General features: G+C 37.2%; 1 protein-coding gene across 2 annotated transcripts; it reads left to right on the forward strand.

Moving 5' to 3' along the window:
• The first annotated feature begins 741 nt into the window (after positions 1 to 741).
• stx7l (syntaxin 7-like) lies at positions 742 to 8,881 on the forward strand. 2 transcript variants are annotated; one of them, XM_014996126.2, is made up of 10 exons: positions 742 to 845; positions 2,826 to 2,918; positions 3,026 to 3,095; positions 3,305 to 3,395; positions 3,491 to 3,628; positions 4,926 to 4,966; positions 5,062 to 5,152; positions 5,252 to 5,324; positions 6,880 to 6,962; positions 7,691 to 8,881. In XM_014996126.2, the coding sequence occupies exons 2-10, from the start codon at positions 2,834 to 2,836 to the stop codon at positions 7,784 to 7,786; spliced, it is 768 nt and encodes a 255-aa protein (XP_014851612.2). In that variant the 5' UTR covers positions 742 to 845; positions 2,826 to 2,833; the 3' UTR covers positions 7,787 to 8,881. The 2 variants fall into 2 exon arrangements, with proteins under 2 accessions (XP_014851612.2, XP_014851613.2); XM_014996127.2 differs by lacking the exon at positions 742 to 845 and adding an exon at positions 855 to 1,078.
• Positions 8,882 to 11,838: the final 2,957 nt, after the last annotated feature.

Below are 11,838 nucleotides of genomic sequence, written 5' to 3' on the forward strand. Positions count from 1 at the left end.
CATTGAACCAGCTTTTGGTACCTTTGGCAGTATGGGCAAGTGCCAAGTCCTATTGGAAAGTTAAATCAGCATCTAAATGTGTTGCTTCAACTAAGCTTTCCAAGAACATGCAGTCTGAACAAGCAGCTTATTTAGCAACGATCATTTGTGTCTTACCCTCTTTGTGAAGGTTATCAATGCTTTTAAACATTGCTAGTAGTAAAAAATAAAAAAAAAACACTCTCCAGTCTGTTTCCCATTGTGTAATTATTTCATTTAATGTAATATTTAAAACAAATATTGTAAACAAGTTCCAATATAAAACAATAAAGACTTTAACTACAACTCTTATCCCCTACACTGCATACTATACCCATTTTTTTGTTTTTATTTATTTATTTGTTTGTTTGTTTAAATGTCCCAAATTCATCTTGAATGGAATGTGCTCTGATCTTTCCCATTTTGTAGAGTAGAAAGTCCTCTGTGTCACATTATATTTGTTGCCCTGTGAAACAGGAAGGCATGAATTCCCACGTCTCTGGTATAATTTTTAAAACGTAATTTCATTCCCTCCCTTTTTTTTTTTTTTTTTTTTACAGAAATTAATGTAACACATGGGATTTTGTTAAATATTCTACTTTGCTTATTTTACATTGTTAAGTTGTTTTTTTTTTTAATGGGGCTTCATTTTATTATTATTTTTTTTTTCATTTTGCTGCATCTGAGATTTTTTTTTTTTTTTTTTTTGTTCCATTATTAAAGTCCAACCAAACGACGATGTGACGGCTGAGCGCAGACGACATCATGTGACAGGGGAGTGGCTCCAAATCAGGAAACACACACCACGGCTGCGAGTCTCAACAAAGGTAAAGTCCTAAACTTCTCCAGAACCGAGCCGAAATCTGGCAGTGACAGAGCCCACATATTAGGATTAAAACTCACTTCTACATCGGCGCTTTATGTTTAGCAGCAAAACGAAAGTTAATATGTAGGCTTCGGTAAACGGAATGCAGTGTGGACTTTGTTACTCTCCATGTTCGTGTCAGCTGTTGCTAATAATAGTTTCTACATCTAAAACAACTATTCGTTTCTATGTGAGGTAAGGTCGTTTGAATCTGTCCCGTTTTCCTGAGATTTAAGTCGCTCGAGTGATTTCCGCATTGCTTCTGCTCCCAGTGGGACACACTGACATAGCAACAACAACAAAAAAAAAAAAGAAAAATGACACAAAATGAGACGTAAATAACGTCAGAGGAGAAATATTACGGAACTAAGAAGCAGAAAGGTTGTCTAAGGTGGATGCGACAGGTTAACAGCTGGTTCTGAGCAGGCCGGGTTCACTTCCCTTAAGTTACAGGAAGCGTGCATGGCTGACCCACATCATGATTCCTCTGGCCCAACCCTGCGACACTGCAGCAGATAAATCCTTGAAACAAAACTAATCCTTACTTGTTTTAATTCAAGGAGCCTATTTTCTGTGTGTGGGCGCCGCCGAGTCTGTGTGCTTTAATCAGTTGTTTGCATCTTGTGTTAGCAACTGGCTTTGTGTAAACTCATGTCGTGTTATTGTAAAACGCAGTTTGTTTGGCTGCTGATTTTGAATAGCTTTTATAGTACGTGTTGACCGACTTTTATTGCACTTTGGTCAGCGTTGTTGTTTTTAAAGTGCGTTTTGTAATAAAGTGATATGCGCCAATCAGCCTTTTACTGGCTGGTACTGAAATCCAGTTTTTTTGTTTTTTTTTGTTTTCAGGTTCCAACATTCTCATTCTGATTTTATCCGGTTTAAAAGAAAAGTGAAATGTTGTGTTGTAGATGGGTAATTTTTATTTTTTAATACCTGAGACTGATGTTTGGAACAAAATGACCAAAACTGCTGAAGCAGGAAATGGGGAGTAGATGAAGACCAGGTTTCACACAGCATATATTTATTTATTTTTTATTATGAGTTCTCATAGCATGATAGCATTTAGAGAAGTTGCATCAGTCTTAGCTTATTGTGGTATTCATGCAAAAATGTACAACAGAACTGCATGATTGTATTGAATACCATGGAAACAAAAAGCTGCATAAATAACTTACTGAATTTAACCTAATTTGTTATTTTGTTTGGGGTGCATGATTAATCGGCCTGCTGATTCATGATCAGCTGATACTTGCATGTGAAACCGATCATATTTTAATGTAAATTAATTAAATTACCACAAAGCTGCTGCATTTGGACGTTATCTCTTTTCACTACAAGGAAACCTAAAACTTTGGACACCTTATTGGTGTTAGTTTGTCCTCAGTTAACCTCAAACCTTGTTATAATGTAAAAGCAAACTACTGCTGTGCACTTTAATTTTGGTAAGGGCCTCAAAACAGACCTGCAGTCTAACCTGTTGTACAAGTTTTGTTTGTTTTTTTTTTTTAAATGTGACAAATTAAACACTAGTGGAACCGACTGTTTTAATTTAATTAATTCAGCAGTTCTCGCTCATATGCAGTTGTAGTGTTTCATAGTTATTGTTCAAAATAAGACTGGAACATTGACGATGTTTTGGGACGGTGTACGTTAACATGGATGCATTCAAAACAAAGACAAATCACAGAACATAATCAATTGGTGTCACCACAAAAAATAATGAAACCGTTTCTTAAGATGATCCGCATACATCTGAAGTTACGGCTGGTATTAAACCACGGTAAACTCTGAAAACTCCCATGCATGTTCCCACAGATGGAGGCTAAATGCTAAAAGCTACGGTCATGTGTTAGTCACGAGAGCAGCAGAGCGCAGTAGCTATGGTAATGAGATCTCGGCGTGACTTCATGAATGAGCTCTGATTGTGTTGTCACCGCAGCTGTCGCCATGGCGTACCACGCTGGGATTCCGGAGGATCCCAATGTTTTGGTCCAGAACATCAGCTCCAACATCCAGAGGATCACGCTGCTGAGTAATGCAGACACGATTATCATCAGCGGCACCCTTGCTGAGGTCACAGCCGCTTTTCTGAATCACAGAATTTGAGATCGTGACGTTTATCTCTCCCTTCCTGCTCAGCCTCGGAGTTGCAGAGAGCGGTGTTCCTGCTGGGGACCGACCAGGACAGCAACCAGCTCAGACAGACGCTGTGAGTAAATTTAGGCTCAGTTGGAGATGTTGCTTGTCTGTTTTTAAAATTATTTGACTAAAACTACAGCTTAAAAGTATATTGAGGTACCACGGAAAAACCTATCCACGCATGTTTATGAAGATAAAATAAATCCTTCTAACTTGGAACCACAATAGTTTTTTTTTTTCCATATAATAAACAAATACTTTTTGTTTATTATATTATAGTCAACAAAAACAGCAGCAAGGCAACCAGCTGGCAAAAGACACTGACAAACTGATGAAAGTCTTCACTTCCCTTCCTATTGGCCCAGATCAGGTACAAATTTTTAAATGGCTGTTTTCACCTATGAGAAATCATAATAGTAATTTTCTATTTTTTATTTTTCCTCTCTGTGTTTTTGGTGGCCTTAGCGGCAAAGGAAGCTACAGAAAGATCGGCTGCTGAACGACTTCTCCGCTGCTCTGAACAGCTTGCAGAAGACGCAGCGGCAGGCGGCCGACAAAGAGCGGGAGTTTGTCGCTCGGGTCCGAGCCAGCTCAAGATTGTCGGTGAGTAAGTCGTGGCCTCCTCACTGGATGGATGACCGTCAGAGTTTAAGAGCTAACGAGCAGCGTTCAGTGTTCCTGTAGAGATTGCGTTGTTTTAGATGTTCAAAAGGAATTTTTGAACATCTAATTTTTAATGGTACAAACTATAGATTTTGCCTTATTTTACTGTTGTGAACATTGTTTCAGCAGCAAAGTTGTTTTCTTCATGACTTGTGTCCTTTTGTACATATAGTTATCAAAAAAAAAAAAAAGAAATCAGAGGAACTCGGGAGATTTTTATACTGCAGTTAAAAAGGAAGTATTTCGCACTGTCGAAGAGAAACGGTGTCTTTGGATATGATGATTTCTTCAGAGATGAGAACAAAGCTGGAGCAGAAACTCTTGAGGTGCATGATATAATCTCACAAAAGTTGCAACACAATTGATAAAAAAAACTAACTTTGAGCTCCGCAGCATGAGTGTTTTCAGTTTCAGACCCTCTGACTGTTAATATAATGCTGAACACGGGCGAACTCATGCAAAACGCATACTTGACGACACAGTGAATGTGTGTGCCCTCCTCCACAGTTAAGCTCTGGAACTGCTGTTTGAGGCTCAGAAACAAATCACTGATGTCTGGGAACTATCCTCATATTCTATAGAAACGACTTGGCCATGTAGTTGTCGCCATGCCAACGTGATCGGATGGCCAAGAAAGCTACAAGTGGATGTCTGTTTGCTTTTTGCTGCTGGCACACTGAAGAAGACGTACAAAGTCAACTTGAATAAAATCACCTAATTTCTCCTTAATCTTTCAGAAGATTTTGCTGAAATGTGGAAATTGGACTTGACATCTAACTGGGCTCCCGTCACGGTCGAAACAAAAATAACTTGGCTCGTCTTGCATCCCCTAAAAAAAACATTTGTAACAATCCTGCATAACACCAGATGTATGAGAAGTTTAGTTTTATAAGCGGCTCTCATGTTCCCTTTCCCTCATGCAGTTCTGTGTTTAGACTCGGATTCCTTTGGGGGAGCCAACTTGCTTGGCAACTCTCTTCCCTCTCTGCTTATCTCACCAGACAGAGAAGCCTCTGTACCGACGTTTTTCATTTTAATAAGCAGGATCAGTGACTTTCTGCTTCAAGTAGCGCCTTAGGAATTGTACTGCCGATGCCACATGAGGGTTTATTTGATGAAGCACTTCGTAGAGATTACACTTTATGCTTACTGAATCAATGTTTGGCTTAAGGAAACTGCTCTGTGATCAAACTTTCAAAGTAAGGCGCATAAATATGTACTTTTATCTTTTTAACAGGGAGGTCAGCCTGACGACAGCTTCGGAAATGCACCTCCAAGGTTGAGTCAGAAACTTTTAATAATAATAATTCATATTCCTTCTGCTGCTGTCGTTGTAGTTCAAAGTATAATTTTCTGTGCGTACATCCACGCAGTTACTCCCAGGTGCAATCACAAGCTGAGATCATCACCGAAGAAGACCTGAGACTGATCCAGGAGAGGGAGTCGGCCATCAGGCAGCTGGAGGTAGGATCCGCACACGAAGAGAGCGTGACGCCTCAGCTCTGTGCGTCGGCAGCCAAAGATGCGATCAGCACCTAATTGCCTTGTGTTCTTTGAATTTAGTCCGACATCACAGACATAAATGACATCTTTAAGGATCTGGGCATGATGGTTCATGAGCAGGGAGACATGATAGGTGAGTATCAGGGACTTTTGGTGTCATTTTTTTTTTTCTGTTGTAAGGCTAAACTACAAAAGCCCCTTGGTTTGTTGTTTACTCCCAGAAAATGTTATAAAAATTGGCAGATTGCATAGAAATAAGAAAAAAAAAATGCGTACCATAACCTAGTCCCATGGATAATAGTAATTTTCTAGGTGTTGTGGTGGCACAGGGGTGAAAGCACAACCCATACATGGCTATACCTATAAGTAGAAAACTTATTCCCACATTTTAGTCCTTTCCTTCCTGCCGATCCCATTTGGAATTTTTGTACCTGAAAATTTCAGTGTTTCCAGGTAAAAACCCAGTAGAGTTTAGCAAAGCTTGTTATTAAGACTTGTTCACCCAAAGCTTGAAAACTCTTTGCTGCAGTTATCTAACAGTGATGTTTGGAAAAAGAAACTCTTTCCATTTCCATCATCCCCATTGTTGATAGCTGGCAAAATAAATACGGGTCCTTCAGCATATTGACCTGTGGCTTAAAAAATGGATCTTTGTGTGTTTGTACACAAAGAAACAGAACGTTATGGATTACTAGTTAGACGCTCCTAGAAACTGATCAACTCAAAAAGTAAAATATAAATCAGAAAAGCCTCACTTACATTTTTAAAGGGATTGTTAGGAGTGTCAGTATGTTTGGCTCTGCTAATTTTAAAACTTCCTTCTTCATATTGGAGTTTTTTTTTATTTATTTTTTTTTAATAAAAATTCTCAAATTGCATCTAGACCAGGTGTCAGCAACCTTTAAAACCCTGGAAGCTATTTTTGTCTTCTATCCAGCTGAACAAAATTAGTTGATAACCAAAAAAGCGACATAATACAAATTAGCTTATTTTTACACTATTAGAAGATTTCTTTAAATTAAAAAACACATTTCTTTTTTTTTTTAGAAAAATCTTCAAACTTTTACACAGATACATTTTCCTCATTTGACTGTTCAGTTTTTAAAAATGGAAAACGGTGTTTAAAAACGCACACATATTGCACCCAGTAGACAAAAATGGTCATAAATGGAATATTCCCAACAATAATGGCATCATCTTGTATTTCTGTTCAGGCCTCGGATCTAAACAAAGGAACACATGAAGTTACTTTCTTATTGTTCTCCACCACTCTCCTATTGCTTTAGCATCTGGATCACTAAGATCTATATCAGCTGTGTGTGTGGGGGGGGGGGGGAACCGTAACAGTTGAAAGTTCATCCAACTCGTCAAATATATTATCGGCAAACAAAATGCTGAGATGTTGCATCCAAGCTCTCCTTTGTGATTTCGATTTTGCACACACTGAAATTAGGATTCAATATATTGTGCAAGTCCAACTGATTAAAATGCAAAGACTAAATCTGTGTCATTGCTGACGTGTTGGCAAAGCTAATTTTGTGTGGTTAGCTCACTTGTCTTCTCTACAGTGAGTCTGGGAAATTTGGAGTTAATAAAGCTGGTTTATAGTTTAGGATTATGTCCAGCTCTATTACCTAATATGACGTGAAAACGGTGTAAATATGTGTGCATGTTTTTGTGTTTTGCAGACAGTATAGAAGCTAACGTGGAGAGTGCAGATGCCCATGTCCAGTCTGGCCAACAGCAACTTGCAAGAGCTGCAGAATATCAGGTACGGTATAAAACAAGAAGAATGTGCATAACTGAGATAAATAGCTCAGAAGTAGCTTTTAAATATTAGAAACATTAGTTTAAGATCGCTTCTCCCGCCATAACAGGGAAGACCTGTGAAGCAACACAATTAGTCACTGTGATTTCATAAATAACGGCACAGAAAAAAAAGGAAGCTCGCTCACTTCTAAGTACTGTGGATCATCCATCTGCAGGAAAATTTGACTGTTTTCAAGACATTTGTGTAAAATTTGAAATGTTCTTTTGAGTTTGTGTTTCACTTATTAATCATATTGGGGTTTTTTTTTAAGTTACTGAACGCTCATGAATACAAACAGGGAATTTCATTGGCTTTTTTTTTAGCCTCTGGATTATTTTAGTTCTGGATTTTAAATTGTTCTTGGAAAAAGGTTTTGAAATTTCAACCTGATCTTGTGAAATTCTAGCATCATTCAGCACAAAGTGATTTAAAGATCTTTGAATTTAAACTCAAATGAACCCGTTTTCTAAATGTGACGGCTCCAAAGTTTTTGTCAGGATGTCGAAAACAAAACACTGGTTGAATCGGACACAGATTTGAAAAGCAGATGTTAAAAATGTGGAATTTCAAAATAAAGGGTAAAATATGTATTATTTATTTTGGTAAAAAAAAAAAAAACTACAACAAAAATCTAGTTTTGATCCATATAATCCCCAAGAAACTTAAATGTTCTTGCTTCCTTTTTTCAGCGGAGCTCCCGGAAGAAGATTTGCATCCTGCTGATAGTGCTGGCTGTTGCTGCTGTCGTTATAGGACTTATTATTTGGGGCTCTCTCAAAAACTAAGCTCTTCCTCTTATTGTTGATGTTGTCAGACAAAATATGAAACACAATCCCTCTCATCCTGAGTTGTCTCTCCATCTTACCCTCTTCGGCCCATTACAAAATCTGTTTGCCTTGTTTTTGACAATGATAGTTTTATTGTGAAGGGTGGCCTTAAGTGAATCATTTGATTTGGATGGCACAGTGTTAATGTTTATTTTTTTTTGTTTTCCTTTTTTTTTGCTTCACTTAATAAGTGATTCCACAACTATTTTCTGAGTCTTTCCTTCGAATTTAATGACTATATAGGTTATAGATAATGTCTTAATAGTAATATGGAGGTAAGTATTGATCATCCTTCTCAGTGCTTCTTCCTGCCAGGTTATAAATGACAATTTCAGAGGAACCAAATTCACATGATCACCTAATACCTGTTATGCTTCAAGTTAGAAATGTGCACAGCAACTGAAATGATTTAGAGAACGCACATTTAGCAGATTGAGCTATATTTAACACATTAAATTAAATTGAAAATATAACGCCGCCTAACATTCCAGACAACAGAGGTGAGATTTGTTCCTTAGGTTCTTTATTTCCAATCAATAAAATGTATTTAAACAAGTTTTTGTTGGTCAAATAATGTATATACTGTCCATCCTGTACATAATTCACCTGGTGAGGGCTGAGCAATTCTGAGATGTTTTTTTTTTTTTTTCCCCTGTTTGTTTTTTTTTGTGTGTGTGTGTGTGGTTTATTTTAACCCACTGACATTTGACACTCCTGTGCACCTTTACAATTTTTTTTTTTTGGTTGATTTGATCTCATCTTCATTTGTAAAGGAAAATATCAAATTACTCTAGTTCAGTAGAAGTTGTGTGATGATCATTGATTGGACTGCTACCTATTATTCGCTGTATCTTAAACTGTACATGACCAATCGCAAACTTAAGCCAAAACCCATGAAGGCCTGGTATTTTATGTACAGTCTTGTAATAAAAGACAGACTTTAATGCTACAGTTTCAGAAATGATGTAATGCCTTTGTAAAATCTTTATGTGATGTATAATATGGAGGTTTAAGATCTGATTGTAATTCTCAATAAATTACAGAACAAAACGAGTGCAGATTCCCTGTCACTGGATGGAAAAGCTCTATATGGGTGTACATACGGGCTTCATAACCACCTCCATCTTCTAAACCTTTTTTTTTTTTCTCAGCTGCAACCTCTCTGACTGGACCGTTGGACTTTGACATTGCCAGAACTGTGCATGGCGTTCAAGCAAATAAACTCTTGATACAAGAAATGTCCTTTTCTTTTACTGATTTTGATCTGTGTTTTTTTGTTTGTTTTTAAGCACAGTCCTCGCTAAACTGGACCTGTCCAAAACCTGCATCTGGACGTTGGGTAACTTTCTGTGCAGCAGATTCATTTGTTCCCAATCATTTTGGAATATTTTGACTCTGAATCAAATTATTTCATTACTATAACGGTCCTGTGGGATGACATTGTACAAAGTGTGGTAACTATCTGTGGTCTGTTAAATGTTACTTCTCCCTTAAAATTAATCTTTTCTTAACTACTTTAGCAATGTCCATAACGACTCTGTTGCACAAATGACAGAAAAACGTACGCAGCAAACACGATCTGAAGCACAGATAAACTCTGTTTTCTAATGTCAAACATTGATCACAAGACGTACACATGCTAACAGATTTAAGATTTATCTCCTGCTGCAATACTTCCTCATTGCATCATGCAAAATCCTCTTAAGATAGTTGGAATTTCTTTGTACAAGCTGACGTTTTGATCAGCTGCTCTTTAGGCTCCTTGAAGGATCTTTAAACTTTGACATTCTCTTTCTGTGCATACTTTGTACTTGACTTTTTTTTTTTTTTCTTTTACATAATGTGCAGTGTACAAATAACGAGGCATGTAGACAAGGGAAGATAACTGATACTTTCTCTCTAGAGGAAGGATGAAACATCTGGAAGTCTTGACTGGGAGAATAGGAGAGAAAAATAGAAAAATGTCCTCAGAGACACATTAACCAGGAATGAGAGGTGTCTGTAGTGAACAAGTTCAGCTCAATAATTAAGGTCGAGGAAGGAAATTAAAATTTTTGTGCAAGGTCTTGGAACGAAGCCGCTAATAATACTTCCCGCTTTTCCTTTCGGGCTTCAGAGAGTTGGAAACCACATGGCACATTATGTCCTTTCGTTGTTTATTGTATGAGCTGAATGAAGTAATGGCCAACAGAGCACAGGCCGAGGGATCAGCCTGGAGTTACCTCATTCATGTCAGAGCAGACAGTGTTGGAGTTGGACTCGGACGTGGAAGCAGCAGGCTGCCGTGACGCAGTGGGGAGAGAACTTTCCTTGGCAGGACGAGAGACGAGGCAGATTTGGATCTTGAGTTTGTAAATACAGTTTGGCGTCAGGAGGACAGGGAATAATTTTCGGGGTCAAACTTAGAAAGTCGCAGGTTGTCGCGAAGAGCTGAGCAGGATTTTCCTTTCCAACCAAAGTTTCGCAGCTTTGTGGAAGCTCGGGAAAGCTTTTAAGGAGTTCAGAGACACAATTTTCGCAAGTTTATTTTACCGGATAATGTGCTAAAAGTGGAGGGTAAGACTGGAATCACAATACATAAAGAGGTGTTTATTTTTGGTAGTGTGATAAATTACTGTCTTTCTAAAAAATGCCCTGGGGAGCCACAAACAATCCCAGGAGCTGGACTAATCCCAGACACAGCAGATTTACCTGAAGTCTGAAGTCATCGTTTGTGATGAAGAGCAGAAGCAACTCATCTGCACAAACACTGAGCTCACTGACATCGGGCTTGAATTTACGTCATCGTTGAAATGGCAAGCTGCTCCTAGTTTTCCTTTCCACAGGGAAGCTGCAACATGCTTTTTCCTGAAACATCAGTTTAATGGAAGGTGACTCTTTTCCATGTAAACAATCAAGAAAGAGGAGACTTTAATTTGCAATTGGCGCGATGGCAGTATTTAAAGCCAAATATAGAAAGTGTTCTTCATAATTATAAAGTCCTAAAACGTTTTCTTGGAAACTTAAAACACCCGTGTCTGTCCAAAGGGTTTTTGTGTTAAATGGAAAAGGTATTTCTCCTCTATGACTTACCAAGGCTTACATCATGCATTCAAAATTGTTTCCATCTTGTTAAAATGCTGTTATTTGTTATGTAAAGAAAAGAAAAAAAAAACATGACAAATAAAAATCTGATGTTAAAAATATACAATAGTATGTACACACTTTTTAAACTGATGCTTTAATGAAGCATATATATATATATATATATATATATATATATTTTTTTTTTTTTTTTTTTTTTTTCCTTTGGAGTCTATCAGCATCATACATTTTTCTGACAGAAGTATTTTCTAATGGAGTCATGGAATATGGTGAAGTCATGCTGAAACTATCCTTCTGATAAACTCCTGCTTTTTGCTCATTTGGGAGTGTGCTTCAGCTTTCTAGACAGACATCTGAAAGTTTAGGAATAAAAACCTGAAGAAAAAAAAACTACTTAATCTGAAGAAAAGAAAGTATGATGTCACACTGTGTGTGTGGGGTGTGTTTTCTGACCCTGACCTTAAGGATTAGTTAAACTTTACTTTAGTTTAGCGACTACTAGGATAATATTCACCAAGCTTAATCATTTTTTGATGTCTGGTGTGACTAAACACTGAAACTGAAACAACAAAAAGTAATTTGAGGCTTTGGATATGCAGACAACCAGATTATTTCACATTTATATTTACGTTTTTTCACCTAAATATTTTTTTCAGGTAATTTGCACAGAATATGTGTTATTAAATGATTTATCATGGTCCTCTTTTTGTTCCCAACAAAACTAGCAAGAACTAGCAAAAATTTCGTAGGTATTTAGTCATTTAACCTTGTTCACCTCATCTTTTTCAGATAATTAAAATAAATAGATTTTTATAGAAGGCTTGTATTGTTTACGTGAACGTTTCTTGAAAAATAAATAAATAAATAAATAAATAAATAAAATAACAGGAATTGCTTTGCGCCAGTGTTTAATAAAAAAAGAAATG

The sequence above is a fragment of the Poecilia mexicana genome, unplaced genomic scaffold (genome assembly GCF_051168715.1).
Source record: "Poecilia mexicana isolate PSO_F unplaced genomic scaffold, ASM5116871v1 scaffold_21, whole genome shotgun sequence".
Lineage (NCBI taxonomy): Eukaryota > Metazoa > Chordata > Actinopteri > Cyprinodontiformes > Poeciliidae > Poecilia > Poecilia mexicana.